Source organism: Nycticebus coucang, chromosome 13, assembly GCF_027406575.1.
Source record: "Nycticebus coucang isolate mNycCou1 chromosome 13, mNycCou1.pri, whole genome shotgun sequence".
Lineage (NCBI taxonomy): Eukaryota > Metazoa > Chordata > Mammalia > Primates > Lorisidae > Nycticebus > Nycticebus coucang.
Genome location: NC_069792.1, coordinates 102,754,036 through 102,772,298, shown reverse-complemented (window position 1 = coordinate 102,772,298; position 18,263 = coordinate 102,754,036). Strand labels below are relative to the sequence as shown.

General features: G+C 55.4%; 3 protein-coding genes across 5 annotated transcripts in view; 1 reads left to right on the top strand and 2 right to left on the bottom strand.

The window, feature by feature from the left end:
• PPP1R16A (protein phosphatase 1 regulatory subunit 16A) overlaps window positions 1–7,088 on the bottom strand; it is a 29,451-nt gene extending 22,363 nt beyond the window's left edge. The window contains exon 1 of one of the 2 annotated variants that reach the window (XM_053558970.1): window positions 6,961–7,088. The gene's annotated coding sequence lies outside the window, so the exon portion shown is untranslated. Of the gene's footprint in view, window positions 1–6,955 lie in introns of both variants that reach the window. The other variant, XM_053558969.1, reaches the window with a different exon arrangement.
• A 1,894-nt stretch (window positions 7,089–8,982) lies between these two features.
• FOXH1 (forkhead box H1) lies at window positions 8,983–10,584 on the top strand. The gene is made up of 3 exons (XM_053558245.1): window positions 8,983–9,171; window positions 9,561–9,665; window positions 9,763–10,584. The coding sequence occupies exons 1-3, from the start codon at window positions 8,998–9,000 to the stop codon at window positions 10,582–10,584; spliced, it is 1,101 nt and encodes a 366-aa protein (XP_053414220.1). The 5' UTR covers window positions 8,983–8,997.
• Window positions 10,585–11,032: 448 nt separating this feature from the next.
• KIFC2 (kinesin family member C2) lies at window positions 11,033–18,221 on the bottom strand. Of its 2 annotated transcripts, XM_053558805.1 has the most exons (19): window positions 17,982–18,221; window positions 17,818–17,875; window positions 17,504–17,585; window positions 17,240–17,391; window positions 16,989–17,127; window positions 16,722–16,834; window positions 16,574–16,639; window positions 16,364–16,492; window positions 15,967–16,044; window positions 15,744–15,858; window positions 15,560–15,669; window positions 15,022–15,130; window positions 14,763–14,920; window positions 12,795–12,899; window positions 12,554–12,675; window positions 12,336–12,459; window positions 12,112–12,241; window positions 11,770–12,026; window positions 11,033–11,664 (listed from the first exon to the last, which is right to left on the bottom strand). In XM_053558805.1, the coding sequence occupies exons 1-19, from the start codon at window positions 18,005–18,007 to the stop codon at window positions 11,407–11,409; spliced, it is 2,331 nt and encodes a 776-aa protein (XP_053414780.1). In that variant the 5' UTR covers window positions 18,008–18,221; the 3' UTR covers window positions 11,033–11,406. The 2 variants fall into 2 exon arrangements, with proteins under 2 accessions (XP_053414780.1, XP_053414779.1); XM_053558804.1 differs by having other exon boundaries at window positions 17,818–18,220.
• Window positions 18,222–18,263: the final 42 nt, after the last annotated feature.

Genomic DNA, 18,263 nt, shown 5'->3' with positions numbered 1-18,263 from the left:
TGAGCTGTGATGTCACAGCACTCTACTGAGGGCGACAAAGTGAGACTGAGTCTCAAAAAAAAAAAAAAAATTAGAAGCAACTGTTCCTCAAGACACTGTCAGTGGTGCTCGTAGCTCAGTAGGCAAGGTGCCAGCCACATACACCAAAGTTGGCAGGTTCGAATCCAGCCCGGGCCAGCTAAAGCAACAATGACAACTATAACACAAAAATAGCTGGAAGTTGTGGTGGGTGCCTGTAGTCCCAGCAACTAGGGAGGCTGAGGCAAGAGAATGGCTTAAGCCCAAGAGTTTGAGGTTACTGTGAGCTGTGACGCCACAGCACTCTACCCAGAGTGACAAAGTGAGACTCTGTCTCAAAAAAAAAGGAAAAAAAAGGGTGGTGCCTGTGACTCAGTGGGTAGAGTGCCGTCTCCATATACCGAGGGTGGCAGGTTCCAACCCGGCCCTGGCCAAATTGCAGCAGAAAAATAGCCAGGTGTTGTGGCAGGTGCCTGTAGTCCCAACTACTCGGGAGGCTAAGGCAAGAGAATCACCCTAAGCCCAGGAGTTGGAGGTTGCTGTGGGCTGTGTGATGCCACAGCACTCTACGGAGGACAAAAAAAAAAAAAAGAAAGAAAGAAAAAACTGTATTAAAATTGTAACACTTGGCTTGGCACCCAAAAACTGTATTAAAATTGTAACACTTGGCTTGGCACCCGTAGCACAGTGATTATGGTGCCAGCCACATACACCAAGGGTGGCAGGTTCAAACCTGACACAGGCCAACTAAACAATTGCAACAAAAAAAAAGCCAGGCGTTGTGGCGGGCACCTGTAGTCCCAGCTACTTGGGAGGCTGAGGCAAGAGAATCGCTTAAGCCTAAGAGTTTGAAGTTGCTGTGAGCTGTGATGCCATAGCACTCTACGAAGAGCTACACAGTGAGACTCTGCCTCAGAAAAAAAAAATTCTAACACTCAGGGGGCGGCACCCGTGGCTCCAAGGAGTGGGGAGCTGGCCCTATATGCCGGAGGTGGCAGGTTCAAACCCAGCCCCGGCCAAAACCTGCAAAAAAAAAAAAATTGTAACACTTATTGGGTCACTACAAACATTCTGAGACAGACTACACTATAGTCCATTATTTCAATTCCAAGAAACATAGTCGGCAGTGTCCTTTCTTTTTTTTACTTTTTTTTTTTTTTTTTTGTAGAGACAGAGTCTCACTTTATGGCCCTGCATAGAGTGCCGTGGCCTCACACAGCTCACAGCAACCTCCAACTCCTGGGCTTAAGCGATTCTCTTGCCTCAGCCTCCCGAGTAGCTGGGACTACAGGCGCCTGCCACAACGCCCGGCTATTTTTTTTTTTTTTTTTTGGTTGCAGTTTGGCCGGGGCCGGGTTTGAACCCACCACCCTCGGCATATGGGGCCGGCGCCCTACTCACTGAGCCACAGGTGCCGCCCGGCAGTGTCCTTTCTGATTCACCTCTGTAAGTTTCAATTTGATCAACTTATCTGTGCTGCTGGGAGGGCTTCATTTGTTTCCATCCATGAGGATTTTACCTTTCTTGATTTTTGTGTATGTCAAAACTTTTGTAATGACCCATTGAGTGTTACAATTTTAATGCAGTTATTTCCTTTCTTAAAACTTTCAGAGGGCACCCTTTGCATATCCAACAAAGGACTTGTATTCTGAAAATACAAAGAACACAAAATTTGACATAACAAACAACTCACTTTGTCATCCTTGGTAGAGTGCTGTGGCATCACAGCTCACAGCAACCTCAAACTCTTGGGCTCAAGTGATCCTCTTGCCTCAGCCTCCCAAGTAGTTGGGACTACAGGCACCCACCACAACACCCGGCTATTTTTAGAGACGGGGTGTCACTCTTGCTCAGACTGGTCTCGAACTCATAAACTCAAGGAATCCACCCACCTCGGCCTGCCAGAGTGCTGGGATTACAGGCATGAGCCACTGTACCTGGCCCAAATGACCCATTTTTTAAGGGCAAAAATTTGAACAGACACAAAAGAAGATAAACATAGCCAATAAAATAAACCTATGAAAAGATGCTCAATGCCATTCAAAATTAGAAAAATGAAAATTAAAAGCAGAATGAGGCACCATTTATACACATATCCATGAGAGTGGATAAAGTTTAAAAGAATAATATTGAGTTAAAGAGGATGTGGCGGTGGCTCATGCCTGTAATCCTAGTACTCTGGGAGTCCAAGGCAGGTGGATTGCCTAAGCTCAGGAGTTAGAGACCAGCCTGAGCAAGAGCAAAACTCCGTTTCTAAAAAATAGCTGGGCACTCTGGTGGGTCACTTGTGCCCAAGAGTTTGAAGTTGCTGTGAGCTTTGATACCACAGCACTCTACCAAAAGTGAAAAAGCAAAACTGTCTCAAAAAAAAAAGAAGCAAAGAAAAAAAAAGATACAGAAAAAAAATAAAGGGGATACGGAACAATTAGGAATATAAAATGATACAACTGTTTTGGGACTAGTTCGGCATGTTCTTATAAACACATACTTCAACCCATTTCTACTTCTAGGTATTAACCTAAGAGAAATAGAAACATGTCCACACAAAGATTTGTATACGTAAATATTCACAGCTGTTTTACTTATAATAGTCAAAAACTGAAAAGAATTGAAATATCCACAAATAGGAAAAGAAAAAAAGGGGAGTCTCTCTGAACCTATTCTAGTTCAGGGGGCTGCCCAACTAATAAAAAGAAATTTGCTGGAGGCTGGCTCATGCCTGCAATCCTAGTACTTTGGGAGGCTTATGGGGGAGGATCACTTGAGGCCAGGAGTTGGAGACCAGCCTGAGCTAGAGCAAGACCCCATCTCTAAAAATAGCCAGGTGTTGTGTCAGGAGCCTATAGTTCCAGCTAATTGAGAGGCTGAGGCAAAAGGATCACTTGTGTCCAAGAGTTTGTGTTTGCTGTGAGCTATGATGCCATGGCACTCTACCGAGGGTGACAAAACAATAATAATGTCTCAAAAAAATAATAAATATCCAGGCGGCGCCTGTGGCTCAAAGGAGTAGGGCACAGACCCCATATGCCAGAGGTGGCGGGTTCAAACCCAGCCCTGGCCAAAAAACTGAAAATAAATAAATAAATAATAAAACTTCTTTTTAAAGAATGGTAATATGGCCAGGCACAGTGGCTCATGCCTGTAAGCCTAGCACTCTGGGAAGCCCGGGCAGGTGGATTGCCTGAGCTCACAGGTTCGAATCCTGCTTGAGTCAGAGTGAGACCTCGTCTCTAAACATAGCCGGGAATTGTGGTGGGCACCTGTAGTCCCAGCTGCTTAGGAGGCTGAGGCTTGAGCTCAGGAGTTTGAGGTTGCTGTGAGCCATGACACCACAGCACTCTACTGAGAGCAACAAAATGAGACTCTGTCTCATAAAAAAAATGGCAGAGCTGAGGAGTTTTGAAGGAAACCACATGCACAAGAAAACCTAAAATATTTACCATCTAGCCCTTCACTGAAAAAGTTTTCTAACCCTCATCTATTGTATTTATTTAGCACCATTATCTCCATCATCATTCCCACCTTGCACTGACTGCCTTTTGTCTGTTTAGTTCTTCCACCAGATCTAGCAGAGCTTGCTCCTTCTTGCAGTTCAGATCACATCTTAAATGTGACCTCCTCTGTTTACCTTATCACTCTTTGATCTCATCGCCCTGCTGTTTAATTCTTTTTCTTTTTTTTTTTTTTTGAGAGTCTCACTATGTCACCCTCAGTAGAGTGCTATGGCATCATAGCTCACAGCAACCTCAAACTCCGGGGCTCAGGCAATTCTCTTGCCTCAGCCTCCCCAGTAGCTGGGACTACAGGCACCCGCCACAACGCCTGGCTATTTTTTGGTTGCAATTGTCATTGTTGCTTGGCAGGCCCAGCAGGCCTCAAACCTGCCAGCTTCAATGTATGCGGTCGGCGCCCTACTCACTGAGCTATGGGCGCCAAGCCTAATTCTTTTTTTTTTTTTTTTTTTTTTCAGTTTTTGGCTGGGGCTGGGTTTGAACCCACCGCCTCTGGCATATGGGGCCGGTGCCCTACCCCTCTGAGCCACAGGCGCCGCCCTCTTTTCTTTTTTTTTTTTAAGACAGGGTCTCAAAAAAAAAAAAAAAAAAAGACAAGGTCTCGCTCTGTGACCCAGACTGTAGTGTAGTGGTGTCATCACAGCTCACTGCAGCCTCCAACTTCTGGGCTCAAGAAATCCTCCAGACTCAGCCTCCTGAGTGGCTGGGACTGGCATGTCACCTGGCCCAGCTAATTTTTTTTTCTTTTATTTTCTTTGTTTTTTTTTTTTTTAGATAGTCTCACTTTGTCGCCTTCAGTAGAGTATCATGGTGTCATAGGTCATAGCTCACAGATACCTCAAACTCTTGGGCTCAAGCGATTCTCTTGCCTCAGCCTCCCAAGTAGCTGGGACTATAGGTACCTGCTACAACACCCAGTTATTTTTAGAGACAGGGGTCTTACTCTTGCTCAGGCTGGTCTCAACCTGTGAGCTCAGGGCAATCCTCCTGGCTTGGCCTCCCAAAAAGCTAGGATTACAGGCATGAGCCACCCTGCCTGGCCTTTTTTTTGTAAAGATAGGGTCTCCCTATTGCCCAGGCTGGTCCCAAACTCTGGCCTCAAGTGATTCTCCCACCTCAGCCTCCCACAGTGCTAGGATTACAGGCAAGAGACCCTGCACCCCACCCTTGTTCTAATTCTCAACATGTCACTTACTGTTTCCCTGTTGTATCCTCAGAACTGAGCCCAGAGCCTGACTCCCAAGAAGCACTCAATATGGCTGCACCCATCAATCAGTGGGTAGGGCACCAGCCACATACACCTAGGCTGTCAGGTTTGAACAACAATAACAACTGCAACAACAACAAAAAGAAATAGCCAGGCATTGTGGCAGGCACCTGTAGTCCCAGCTACTTGGGAGGCTGAGGTAAGAGAATTGCTTTAGCCCAAGAGTTTGAGGTTGCTGTGAGCTGTGATGTCACAGCACTCTACCCAGGGCAACAGACTGAAACTCCGTCTCAAAAAAATAAAAGGGGCGGTGCATGTGGCTCAAAGGAGTAGGGTGCTGGCCCCATATACAGAAGGTGGTGGGTTCAAACCCAGCCCCAGCCAAAAACTGCAATAAATAAATAAATAAATAAATAAAATAAAAAATAAAAAAACGATAGAAAAGGGTGGCACCTGTGGCTCAAAGGGTTAGGCACCAGCCCCATATGCCAGAGGGGTTCAAACCCAGCCCTGGCCAAAAAAAAAAAACGATAGAAAAGAAGCACTCTATAATTGGATAAATGAATAAATGAACAGGTAAATGGCTACTGAATGTAGCTGTCCTAGGGGTGTGGGCAGAATGTGACATAGGAGACTGAGCTCATAGGTGAGTTCATTTGATGGAAAGGCCTTCATTTAGGTGCACACGTAGATGTGCCAAGAACATACTGGAGAAAGGTCGAGGAGAACTGGACATGAGGAAAGAAGCTAGAGCTGCTACCCACATGTCTCATTATGGCCAACAGGTAGATGTGTCACAGGGGCTAGTGGTGTACCTGGGGTAGAGTAGGTGTGGGCTCACCTAAAACTGAGGTTCCTAAGCTGCATGCAGTGAAGAGCTGTGTTAGCCAGCTATTGATACAGAACAGAGATTTAGGAATTCCTACAGCACATACCCAAACTGGATTCCAAAGATACAAAAGCCCACTTGCCTGCCAGCCCAGACAACCCTCTGGGAAAGCAGAGTCCAAGCATATCCCAAGCAGGTGAGGGATTAGGCCAGTACAAGCCAATGAAGAGACAGGAGGGATGGCTCCAGCTAAGTGGGAGGAAACTCAGCCTGGGCATTAAGAGAAGGAAGGACTCCCTAAAGCCTCCCCCATCCTAACTCTGAACAAGACTTGCAGGGCTTAGGGTGGGGCCATCATAGTTACAAAGCCAGTGTCTATGCAGGTTCCACCAGGCAGCAACCCGCAGGCAACTCAGCTCCAACTCCCTGTTGGAGCTCCTCTAAGCCAGTGGCAGCGACTAGGGAACACAGCCAGAGGCCCCTTAAGGAAGCCCAGGGTAATGTAAGCAAGACATTTCTCCCAGGGAAATCCTCATACTGCCCAGAAGTAACTGGGGAGCAAAGACTCCCAAGCAAACTAATTGCAGGGCTAGACACAGTTTGAGAAGGGCAGTATAATAACACCACTTCCACTATCACTCCCAAGCAAGAACCCAAGAAGAAGGAAAAAAAAAAAGGAAGGCACAGAGCTTTGGGTTGGGTCAGCTTTGCTCTAGCTCCCCTAAGCCTGGAATGATTCCAGACACACCTTCCCTCTCTGCACCCATGGAAATTAATCTCAACAGTGCCCTGAGCGTCTGCCCCTGGTACAGCCAGGGGCCCAAACCAGTCCTGAACACTCCCTCCCAGACCAAGGTACTAGCCCTGCCCTGTACTGACTCCAATTAATGAGGCAGTCCGCACAGTATCAGTGAGGTCATTTGAATTCCTTCAAGTTTAAGGAACTTGCCCCTGAGAGGCTCCAATTACTCCTATATCCTACCAAAGCCTACACACGGGCTGGGCAAGTCACTTCTCTGCCGGCCTTGATTTCCTGATCTGAAGGCGAAGATAATTTCGCTGTTGTCTACCTAATCAACAGGTTGCAAGAATCCACAGAACTTCACATGTGAATTGCCCTACTGGTGGCATTCAAAAGCTGCCACTGTTAGAAGCCCTTCCTGACCCTGGGAGCCCAAGTGGGGCCGGTGAGCCTGCTGCCCGGGACCGCCTCCGCTTTCAGCCGGCCTTCTCGTTCTCCCCCTCTCCCTCTCCCGTCTCATCTCCTCCTTCTTGGGTCTGGCCTCTTTTCTTTGTCGGCGCCCGGTCCCCTCCTGGACAGGGCCCATGCCCCCGGCCCGGCCCCCTCTTTCTAGCGCCATTCCTGCCGCGGGTCTCGGAGGGCCGCACCTCACCTTCCGCCTCGCGCAGGCCGGGGCGCACAGTCTCACTCCACTCAGCGGGGTACTGGACCCGCGTTCAGCCAGGCGCTGCGGGGGCGGGCCCTGGGTCTGGTCCTCGCCATGGCAACACTACACTTCCGGTCTGCACCGCCCAGAGCCGGAAGCCGCGGTGCCCCATGGGAGCCAGGGGCGGGGCAGAGCTGCCGGGGCGGGGCAGAGCTGCCGGGGTGGGGCCTGCGGAGGGCTGAGGGTGTGATCCCCTACGTGGCCGGGATTTCCTCCGGACCTGGGTGGGACGGGAAGGGCGAGTAGCCATCTGCTAATGCTGGACAGAACAGAAACGTCATGAGTGGGCGCAGGGAACAGCAGGTGCAAAGGCAGAAGGGCCCAGGACTGTTGCACTGAAGGAATGGGCAGCAGCTCGGGTGATGATTTGGGGGACCAGGGAGAGTGTGGTCAGAGATGAGCAGTCAAAACGCCGGACCAAGGAACTAGGCTTTATCCTGGAAGCAAGGAAGAACCAGTGGTGAGGAGATGCCTTAAGACTTTCAGGGAGAAGGCGGTGCCCGTAGCTCAGTGGATAGGGCGCCGGCCACATACACCGAGGCTGGCAGGTTCCAACCCGGCCAGGGCCTGCTAAACAACAATGACAAGTGCATTCCAAAAAATTGCCCGGGAGTTGTGGCGGGCGCCCGTAGTTCCACCTACTTGGGAGGCTGAGGCAAGAGAATCGCTTCAGCCCAAGAGTTTGAGGTTGCTGTGAGCTGTGACACCACGGCACTGTACCCAGGGCAACAGCTTGAGACTCTGTCTCAGAAAAAAAAAAAGACTTGGAGAGAACCAAGTCTTCGGTGACCGAGTAGGGCTAAGAGGCCGTAGATCACAGGTGAGACACAAGAACCCCTCGACTAGAGCCCTAGGAACGGAAGACTCTAGGAATGGAGGAGGTGTCAGAAATGCAAAAGAATCCAAGTAAGAATTGAAGGTGAGGCGGTGGCACGACCGGCCACAGATGTGGCAGGCAGGAGCAGTGGAACCCCCCTTAATACGATCCACCTCAGCCCCAGGCTTCCTCCTCCAGTGTACTCATTGCTGCCTTCCCTCAGCACCTCAAGGTGTGCTGCACACCCTCTGTATGCTGCAGATTTTCAACCCTTTAAGGGAATGCTGGGTCTGCACAAGGGAAGCAAAATCATCAAAAAAATAAAAAGAAAAAAAGAAAAACAAAATCATCCTGAGTTGAGTGCATAAAGCGTATCCTTGTGGTCCCATGGATCTGGGAGTCCTTGTCTCTGGTACCAGCATCAACCATCACTACTAGGGCCCTGGCCCTGCTATACTCTTACACAAGCTCACCCAGTGTGAGGAAGGGGGCCATGGGCTTGGGACAGGGTACAGAGCATATGCTTTGACTGACTTAAGGGGCAGAGCTGCAGATCAGATGGCCAGGGAGGAGAAGATGAGGGGCCCTCCAGAGCTCTGGAGAGCACACTTGGGTCAATTGTATCCCTCTTTTGTTGCTGGGGTGGGGACTTTGTGGTCTTTCCCTCCAGGATGCCTCACTGGATCAAGTCCTGGGTGGTGTCCAGCCATTGCGGCTCAGGTCCTATTAGTTCTCCAGTCTTGAACTCCAGGGAGCTTGACATGCACATATAACTTCCTCACTGTTAAATGGGATTCTGAGCCCCAGCTAATGCTAACCCTAATCACTGGTCGTGGGCACCATGAAAACAGTGCCCTGACACCCAAAGGCAGCTCAGGAGCAAGACTGAGGGCTCAAGAGGTCACTCAAAGCCCCCACTGGAATCCTCTCTTCCCCACCCATCCAGATTAACCAAAACCTGCTAATTGTGGCAACCCTCTGCCTGCTCCCCTCCCCCACCATTTTACTCCCTTCCCTCTCCTCCCCTCCCCCTTCCATCAGAATGATAAAGGGCCAGGCCCGCCAGCCTAGCCCGGCCTCAGATCCTGGCCCTACCGCCACACTGCCCCACTGCCCTGAGCCCTCAATCAGGCCAGGCCCCTGCCCACGCTGTCTACTTTCCCTGCATGGGGCCCTGCAGCAATTCCTGCCGGGGACCCCTGGAGGCACAATCACCCTCCCGGCCCCCCAAGAGGAGGAAGAAGAGATACCTGCGGCATGACAAACCTCCCTACACCTACTTAGCCATGATCGCCTTGGTGATTCAGGCCGCACCCTCCCGCAGGCTGAAGCTGGCCCAGGTGAGAAGGTCCCCAGTCTCCTCACACCCGGTGGCTGGACATTTCCCCAGACCCATTCCCTACCTACTTCTAGGTTCAGGCTCAGGCTCCCAGCTCCACCCAGCTATGCCAGGGGGACCAGACTGAGGGCTCTGGGGCTCAGGTGCTACCCTTATCCTGGAGCCTTCCTCCCTGCCTTTTCTTTTTTTTGGCCGGGGCCGGGTTTGAACCCACCACCTCCGGTATATGGGGCCGGTGCCCTACTCACTGAGCCACGGGGGCCACTGTTCCCTGCCTTAAGTTTTCTAATTGAGGTGGGCAGCACCAGTGGCCCCAGGCCCCACTGTGGGGGAGGGGTGAACGGTGTCCCCTCCCCACACTGGCTCACAATGGCCTTGTGGTGGTTTCAGATCATCCATCAGGTCCAAGCGGTGTTCCCCTTCTTCAAGGACGACTACGAGGGCTGGAAAGACTCCATCAGGCATAACCTCTCCTCCAACCGATGCTTCCTCAAGGTGGGGCAGGGCGAGGGTCTGCACTAGCGGCAGGGCAGAAGCAGAGATCCTGAGCCTCGATGTCAGGCAGCCCCACTCAAATCTGCCCCCACTTCAGGTACCCAAAGACCCAGCGAAGCCCCAGGCCAAGGGCAACTTCTGGGCTGTGGACGTGAGCCTGATTCCGGCAGAGGCCCTGCGGTTGCAGAACACGGCCCTGTGCAGGCGCTGGCAGAATGGAGGCACACATGGAGCCTTCGTCAAAGACCTGGGTCCCTATGTGCTGCACGGTCAACCCTACCGGCCTTCTGGTCCCCCGCCTCCCTGCGAAGGCTTCAGCATCAAATCCCTGCTAGGGAACCCGGGGGAGGGGGCATCCCTCAGGCCCAGGCTGGTGCCACAGACCAGCACAGCCCTGGGGGGCACAAGGAATAACAGGGAGGAGGCAGTACCTAGTCTTCCCCTGCCCTCCTGTGAAAGGCCCCTGTGGCCCCTCTGTCCCCTCCCAGGGCCCACGACAGAGGAGGGGCAGACTTCCCCCAAGGGAGCCATTGGCCCCACTATCCTCTCCCCAGAGCCCAGAGCCTGGCCCCTCCACTTAATGCAGGATACACCAGCCCTCCGGGGGCTATCCAATGGGGGACACAGGCCCTCCCTTTGGGGACAGCTGCCCACCTCCTACTTGCCCATCTATGCCCCCAATGTGGTTGTCCCCTTGGCACCACCACCACCCTCCTGTCCCAGGTGCCCATCTTCCACCAGCCCAGCCTACTGGAGGGTGACCCCTGAAACTCCACGGGCCCCAAGGCTGCTCTGGGATCTAGATGCCTTCTTCCAAGGGGTGCCCCCTAATAAAAGCATCTATGATGTGTGGGTCAGCCAGCCTCGGGACCTGGCTGCCCCCACCCCCAGCTGGCTGGTCTCCTGGCACAACCTATGAGGCTCCTGCAGCAAGGTGGCTGCTCCCTCCCACCCGCCAGCTCACTGATGGGAACCAAGGCCAGGAGAGTGTCTTTGGCCACAGCAATCTCAAAAACACCAGGACCAGCCTTGCTGGAGTCCACAACGTTTATTGGACTACTCCACAGGTGGTGCGGCCCAGCTGTCACTCAGGCCTCTGCCTCGGCCCTGGAGGCAGGGATGGCAAAGAAGGGAGTAGGGGTTAGCCTGGAACAGTCCTTCCTGGCCCCACCTTCTCAGGCCATCTCCCATCCATCCACCTATCCCTCTCCCATCTGTCACCTCCCTCCCCTGGCTCCAGGCTGGGGGAGGGAGAGCCTAACAGGGGTCTAGCCTGAAGTCCTGTCTTCTCTCAACCGTCTGGGAAGGAGGTAGCACCTTTTGGGGGAAAGGGGTTAGGGAATAAAGACATGGTGGGGGGAGACAGATAACAGTAAAGGAATTTGCAACATTTTAATGCCATGCCTCCTGGTTCTAAGGTCAGAGGTGGTGTCTTGGGTAACCACTGGGCTGGGGTCTGGCCCTCTTGGCTCTGGGATTCCCTGCTGTGTGCTCTGATAACAGCAAATGGTGATAAAGGAGGAAGCTGAGAGCCTGTGGGCTTATTGGAGGGTGGGGAGATAATTTCTGTAGGTATAACACTGGCTGGCAAAATGGAAGGACAACTCTGGGCGTTTGGGGACAGTGGGCCCCTAGAAGTCCAGAAATTACGCCCTGGGAGAGGGGGTATAGGGACTTTTCTACTACCTCTGCCAGCAGAGGTGTATCCTCAACCCCCTGGCGCCAGGGCCAAGACCCAGGACTACCGGGGCAAACTCTGTTGGGGCATGAGAGCTGAACCGGAGCCACTGTCCGGACTAGGGCTTGGAGGACTTCCAGGGGACGGCGTAGGGGTGCAGGGAGTCCCGGTTAGCGGAGTGTCCGTACTGAGGGAGGAGGGCGTCCCGGAGGAGCGCGCGACTCTGCGGCGACGAGCTGGCCCCAGTTCCACTTGGCCCACTCGCTCGGCGAACTTGAGGGAGCAGACGGTCTCCCCAAGATCCTCTGGCCTCGTGGAGATCTGCGGAAAAGCGGCGCTAGTGGGCGGGTCCCAACTGGGCGGCGCCTGGCAGGCAAGCAGCCCTACGCGCCCCACCCTGTGCTGGCTCCCTGCCCGCGCGCCTACCTGCAGCAACAGTACTGCTGTGGTGCCAGGGCCCAGCGCCGGCTGTAGCAGGCGAGTGAGCTGCGAGTCGCGGAAGGGTACGTGTGGCCGGTGAGCCCTCAGCGCAGCCATCACGCCCCCTAGCGCCAGCAGCGAGCGGTTGATAGTCTGGGCCTCCCGCAGTCGCCGGGCGCCCTCTGGGTCTCCGCGGGGCGCGCTGGCCGCCCCTGCCTTCCGTGCGCGCTCGGATCCCGCCAGGTCCACCAGGTGCAGCGTCCCTAGAAGGGCGAGCGAGCCCGAAGTGGAGGGAGGCCGGGCCTCAAGTGCACTGGGTACTCTGCCGGGCTCAGTTGGTCTTGCTACCTGTGGTGTCCAGAGCACGCGACGGAGACGCAGCCTGCAGCGTCAGCGTGACCAGAGCGTGCGAGCGGGAGCTGCGCTGGTTCATGGCGGTGGCAGCGGTGACCCGGTTGCTCCTCCCCACACTTAGCATCTAGAAGACAGAGCAACAGTGCTGGTCCGGTGCAGGGTGCTCGCCCCCAGGAAGGGGCCTTGAAGGGCTGAGCTGCCCACTAGGGCAGCCTTACCTGATGCAGCGTGTCCAGGTTGGGTATGTCCCAGTGGGTAAGGCCGGTCACCTGAATACCCCCCTGGCCTTCTGGACCCTGCCTCACAGCTAGGCGCTCAGGAGGCCCTGGGGCCAGAAGATCCCTAGTAAGAAATAGGGAGAGCTTGGTTTGGGGTTCTCTGGGAGCCCTGGGCCAGGGGCTGAATAGGCAGCCCAGAGGCATAGCCCTGACCTGACCTGACCGCCTCATTGTAGATCTCCACCATGCTGAGTGTCACGCGGTGCTGTCCTCCGGCCCCCATCTCCCGGAACAGTGACTGCAGTGCCCTAGGAGCTATGCCAGGGTCCTCAGGTGGACCCTGAGGATTGGATAAGGTGCCACATTGGGTTTACATCCAAGCCCCTAGCCCCAGAAGTCACCCAGAACCTCTAGGCCCTAGAGTCTAGGGCCTCCCCCCCAGTGTGTGTCTCCCCTGACCTCCATGCTGTAGGTCTTCCCTGTTCCTGTCTGGCCATAAGTGAAGATGCAGACACTGTAGCCTCGGAGGCAGGAAAGCACAGCCGGCTCTAGCTCCCTGAAGACCTAAGGGTGTGACAGCAGAAGTATCTTGAGCCCTTCTCAAGTTCCCTATTTGAGATTTATTTGGCCAGGGGCGGGAATGCAGTGAACAGCAGGTTGTGAACTGAGCTTAACACCCCTGGAAGATGCCTCTAGGGGTCTACAGGGGGAAAGTGGATCCTCCAACAGGACCCCTGTCTCTCCCTGGAGAAGGTGCTTGCAAGAATTTGCCAGGCAAAGAATAGGAAAAACATAACAGGAGGAGGGACCAGGCTGTGCAGAGGTTCTGGAGTTCCAAAGACCACTTAGGAGGCCCTGGGGAACTTGGTCGGGAGCCCAGATGCTACAGCTTGACTGTCCAACTCCTTCCTGTGCCTGTGTTTCTCTTGGTGAGGTGAAGGATACAGCAGCACGGTGGTGTACTAGAGTGCCAGAGCAGCCCTTGTAACACAAAGCATGGGCCCACGAAGGGCCTCCTGGGTGTGGTGGATGGTGTCCCACCAGGACAGCTGGAGCCCAGGCACTGAGAGTGGGTAGAGAGGTAGCTCAAGGGTGGATGGGACTGGAACATTCCTCCTGCTGGCCATTAAATGAACACCAATAGCAACTTCTGAGCAATGACATGGCTAGCTTTCACGCCCAGAAGGGTGCTGGTAACTAGGTGGGTCAGTTGATAGCCATGAGGACAGAATCCAGAATTCTGGGTTCTATGTGGTCATTTAAGATTCCATGACTGGGGCGGCGCCTGTGGCTCAAGGAGTAGGGCGCCGGTCCCATATGCCGGAGGTGGCGGGTTCAAACCTAGCCCAGGCCAAAATAAAAAAAAAAAAAAAAAAAGATTCCATGACTGGATGGAGGCAGTGGGGGTGACATTCAGTTGGTGGACTGTGATACCACTACAGAAATGAGGAACACTTGTAAGGGGCCCAGTGACAGATGCCTTTGGTTCAGACACACTGAATTGGAGAGCCCTGTCCAAGAGGGCTGCCCAGAGGACAGTGGACCACAGGGGCCCTGTACAAGACTGTAATTTATGGTAGGGCCTGAGGCCATAGGAAGGTCCCTGGCCACTTACTAGGCAATCATCGCCCACCCCTGTGAGACTGGCAGGCAGCCTGTCCATGGCCACTCTGTCCCTTACCTACCCCACCCCACTCATGGAGTCTGAGCCTCCGTGTCCTCAGCTATGGGAGCTCTAGCAGCAAAGTTTGTGTACAGATAAAGATGGTGTGTGTGAAGCAAGTTGGGGGTGGGCTGGGGCTGGAACTCCCACTTTTCCACTGGTGTCTGGCAGGAAAAGAGGGCACTGGGGAGGAGAGTTTGACCTGGGCAGGGCAGCAAGAGAGACCCAAGGCTGAAAGGTCACCTCCTCTCACCCTACCACCTGCCTTGGGGGACACAAAGCAAGGAGGGGTGCCTGCACTCATAGCTGGGCATACCCTGGACCCCGAGGAAGAAAATGGGCAGCTGGTAAAGGCTGGGAGGAGGGGATACCAAGCCATTGCCTGTGGGGTCAGGGCTGCAGTACCCAAGCCACACCTTGCAGCCAGTTGTATATGAGTAGTAATTGTCACTGGGAACAGGTTCACTTCCCTTAGCTTCCTCATAAAAAATTATTTTTGAAAATGTTAACCCTCCTGTCTAAATCAGATCTGTTTCCTTGGACCTGCAGAGCTTGGGGGGGGGGAGGGGACTGGAAAGGGCAAACCGTGGAAGAGAAGAAGGCACCCAGCTGGGCTGTCAGTCCTGCCTTCCCTTCCAAACTAGAGCCCAGCCACACTCCCCATCCAGGTGGGCAGAGAGACAGGGAAGGGAAAACCGAAGCCTCTTCTGTTCTTCAAAGGACTCTAAGAAAGGGTCAGGACAGAAACAAAGGTAGGCTGTCACCTCCTCCTGGCTGGTATCTGGAGGGAAGACCCAATCCAGGCGAAAGCGACGATGGTGCCCTCGATAGCAGGTGGTGACGGTGCCTCCTGGGCCAGGCTCCATGCTCACCAAGCTGGAGGGTGTCCCTGGCCTCAGCCGACATAGCACACGGATATTTCCTGCGGTGGAGATGAGCTGGTGGAAAACCTCCCAGGTGCTGAACTAGGGAGGTTCCACTTCCTCCAGCCTGTCCCCATCCCACCTTCCCTGTCAGCCATACCCTTAAGCTCTGGCAGCCGCCCAGGGCATCCGGGTGGGGGGCCCTGCTGTCCTGTAGGGAGCTGACTACCAGACTCTCCTGCTGACAGTGACCCCAGGGCCCAGGATACCTGAGAGAACAGGGATGTAAGGAAGGAAATGAAAAGAAGCAATACCAGTTGGGGGTGGTACTGAGAGCAATGTGGAGCATCTCATGGCCATCTAGCTGCGGTGATCTACAACTTTTAGTGGCCTTGGGCTCCTAGAGGGATCATTCAGTGGACCCAGGGATCATAGGCAACAACATTACATCATGTCTGTCCTCTGTGCTTCCTGGCAACCCTTTGAGGGATTTCCTGCCAACCAAGTTTCCATGGGACAGAAATGAGGCCCAGAAGTAACGTCACACAGAAGCTATTCTGCTTCTACAACCTACAGTTGGTTTATTAGTATAATCAACTCTCCTGGCCCGGGAAGAGAGAAATGGCAGGAGTCCCCATTGGAACATTGGTAAGTCAGCTGCCCAGAGAGGAGGGGATAGGTACGGAGGAGTTCCTGACCTGGCCCTGGGCCTCATTCAGCGAACCTTGACAGCTCTGGGTAAAGGTGCTGACCAGTCCTCGGAGGTCCCCACATCCCTGACGCAGGCCAGCCATCCGTGCCCGAAGTCCTAGAGAAGGAAATCTGTTGGAGAGAAAGCCCAAACCTCAGGGCCTTCTGAGAGCCCCAGCCCCAGGCCCTTACCTGCCAGCTGCCCGTGCATCTGCTGCAGCTCCCGTCTGCAGTTCTGCTCTGTCTCCTGCTGGAGCTGCTGGAGGGCCCCTTGAAGGCCCTGCAGCTGCACCTCCTGTACCCCCAGCTGCCCCGCCCAACCCCACCTCTGTCACTGAGGACACGGGGCACTTACCAGACCCTGCCTCAGCTCCCCCAGTGCCGCAGCCCTCCTTGCCCTGGGCCCCATGCCCACCTGTACTCGGAGAGCTTCTGTGGTGTCTTGGGCCTCCTGAAGCTGGCCCTGGAGCTCCACCAGTGCCTCTGCCTCCTCCTACAGGAGGACAGGAGTCAGGTAGGCTACAGAGCCAACAAGGGCCTCAGGGAGGGGTGTTCTGTGGTATCACTTCACAGATGGGAACAAAGAGAGGTGGGTAGAGCTGGCATGGAAGGGTACCTCCCAACTCCATGCAGGGCCCCTCTGCTCTCCTGGGGTCAGGTGAGTGTGGGGGGTACTGCCCTGCACAGCCCATCCCGGGGCCCATCTCAGCCACAGAGGCCCCAGCAGGGCCTGCTGCTTCAGCACCAAGTCTTAAGGAGGTTTGACCCTGCTGTGGATGCCCAGCATACAGAAGCCTGGGGCTGCAAGGTACCTGTGGGGCCCTGGGTGGGGCCCCAGGGCCCCAGTGTAGCAGGAGGTCTCGTGTGAGGCTCAGGCTCTGCTTTAGGGCCTCATTCTCCAAAGTGAGATGCTGGACCCTTTTCTCTGAGTCTGTTGCCCCCTGGTGCAAAGGGAAACCGCCAGGCTCACTGGCAAGCCACGTCCCTCCGCTGCTTCCCTGCCCTCAGCCCTACAGCCTCACCGCTCCCAGGCGCAGTCGGCCCAGCTCCTCCTCCTGCCGCTCCAGCTGTTGCTTCAGCTCGTCCAGCTACCAGAGAAGTGAGGCACACAGGAAGGGCTTCTCCCCCGGTGCCACGCCCCCAGTCCCTGCTGGCTCTGGGGCTGCTCACCTGTCCAAGGACTAGCTGCTCCAGACGCTGCCAAGCTCTCTGGTCCTCTTCTTCCGGTGTCTCTCCCAGGACTGCCAAGAGGTGGGAAGGGCTTTCTTCTTGGGATGGGGATCCTGGAGTGGGGTGCATCCTGTTAGGACTGAGGTCACTGATCTGGATCCTCTAGAGCAGGGCTGGGCTTAGGACCCCTGCCTACAGACCACCCAAATTCTGATGGGTTTTGCTCCCTCCACACACTCCTTTTCCAATGTACTGGCCCTTACGCACCATCTGGAGAGGGGTGCTGCCCTCTAGAGGTTGGCTGCACCCCCTGGAGCAGGGCTTGCCTCCCCCTGGGGCTCCGAACCCATGCCAGAAGAGCCAGGAGCTGACTGGTCACTGTCAACAGCGGGGGGACCTCACCGGGCTGTAGAGGAATTGAACATCAGAGCAGAGACCACGTGGAGAGCAGGGCTGCGAGGGCCAGAAAGACTGGGGAGAGGGGCCAGCGGCTGGGGCGGGCCCTCCGCCCGGCTCACCTGGCCCAGGTCGGGAGCACTCCTGCGGCTCTCTTCCGCCCCCAGCTGGACAGAGAGGAACTCAGCGAGGCGCAGGAGAGCCTCTTCCAGGGACACCTCGGCCGGGCGGCGCTCGGCTCCCCCTTCCTGCCCATGCTCTGACTCCGAGCAGCCTGCAAACCAGGTAGTGGGAGCAGGAGGTATTTCGGGTCCGTGGCGGAGGCTGGACTTTCCCTCCTTCTCCGAGACCGCAGCGCTCACACCGAGACGCCGGCCCACACCTACCCGCCAGGCTGGTCAGCTCGGTCCACAGTTCTGGCGTGGGTTGGTCTGGGCGACTGCGACCCCTAAACTTGCAGCGGGCTCTCTAGGAAGGGAGCAGGGGCCGCCGCTGAGGAGGGGGCAGGCAGCCCGTGGGGCTCCTTCCCTCCGGAAACTGGGGGCCAGAGGTGTTGGGGCCGAGCTCTACGCTTCCAACACCTGGACCAAGACAGGGCGGCCCGCTCTCCAGCTTCAGCCCTGAGAACATGAGCCGCCACCGCCGATCTGAGGGTGGGGTGGGGACTGGTCGACCGGCAGTGCAGGCCCACCCAGCTCACCTGGGTGGGATCCCCAGGGTCGGTGGCCGCCGCTGCTCTGCCATCCCTGCGGAAGAGGCTGTAGAAGATGTAGATGAGCAGCGAGTAGAAGGCGTACATGGGAGCGCGGGGCGGCAGAGGGCCCGCTTCGCGCCGCCCCGCGTCCCCGCGCCCCGACTCCGCACCCGCCCGCCGCAGTGCCGGTGCGCATGCTCGCGGCGGCCGCCCCCACGGCCCGGCTCCCACGGGCGGAGGGCGCAAGCCGGGGGACGGGCGCGGGCGCTGGGACCGAGATGGCAAAAGCAGGTGTCCTCGCTCCGGCACCCCAGAGGCCCCGCCCCTTCCCGCGGCCCCGCCCCAACTCTGACGTCGCGGAGACCGAGGGCTGGTAGAGTGGCCGACTCCGGTACCCTCTTCACCAAGCCCCTCCCGCTCGCCGCGCAGCCCCCGGCACTTTGAGTGTAACT

What these genes read in the sequence shown, in the direction of transcription:
- FOXH1 (XM_053558245.1), top strand. Translation starts at nt 8,998, where the DNA reads ATGGGGCCCTGCAGCAATTCCTGCCGGGGACCCCTGGAGGCACAATCA. An exon ending in GCAGGCTGAAGCTGGCCCAG is followed by an intron (nt 9,172 to 9,560) that starts GTGAGAAGGTCC and finishes TGGTGGTTTCAG; the next exon opens with ATCATCCATCAGGTCCAAGC. An exon ending in CCAACCGATGCTTCCTCAAG is followed by an intron (nt 9,666 to 9,762) that starts GTGGGGCAGGGC and finishes CCCCCACTTCAG; the next exon opens with GTACCCAAAGACCCAGCGAA.
- KIFC2 (XM_053558804.1), bottom strand. Translation starts at nt 17,916, where the DNA reads ATGTACGCCTTCTACTCGCTGCTCATCTACATCTTCTACAGCCTCTTC. An exon ending in GTGCTCCCGACCTGGGCCAG is followed by an intron (nt 17,128 to 17,239) that starts GTGAGCCGGGCG and finishes ATTCCTCTACAG; the next exon opens with CCCGGTGAGGTCCCCCCGCT. An exon ending in GGAAGACCTACAGCATGGAG is followed by an intron (nt 12,676 to 12,794) that starts GTCAGGGGAGAC and finishes TCCAATCCTCAG; the next exon opens with GGTCCACCTGAGGACCCTGG.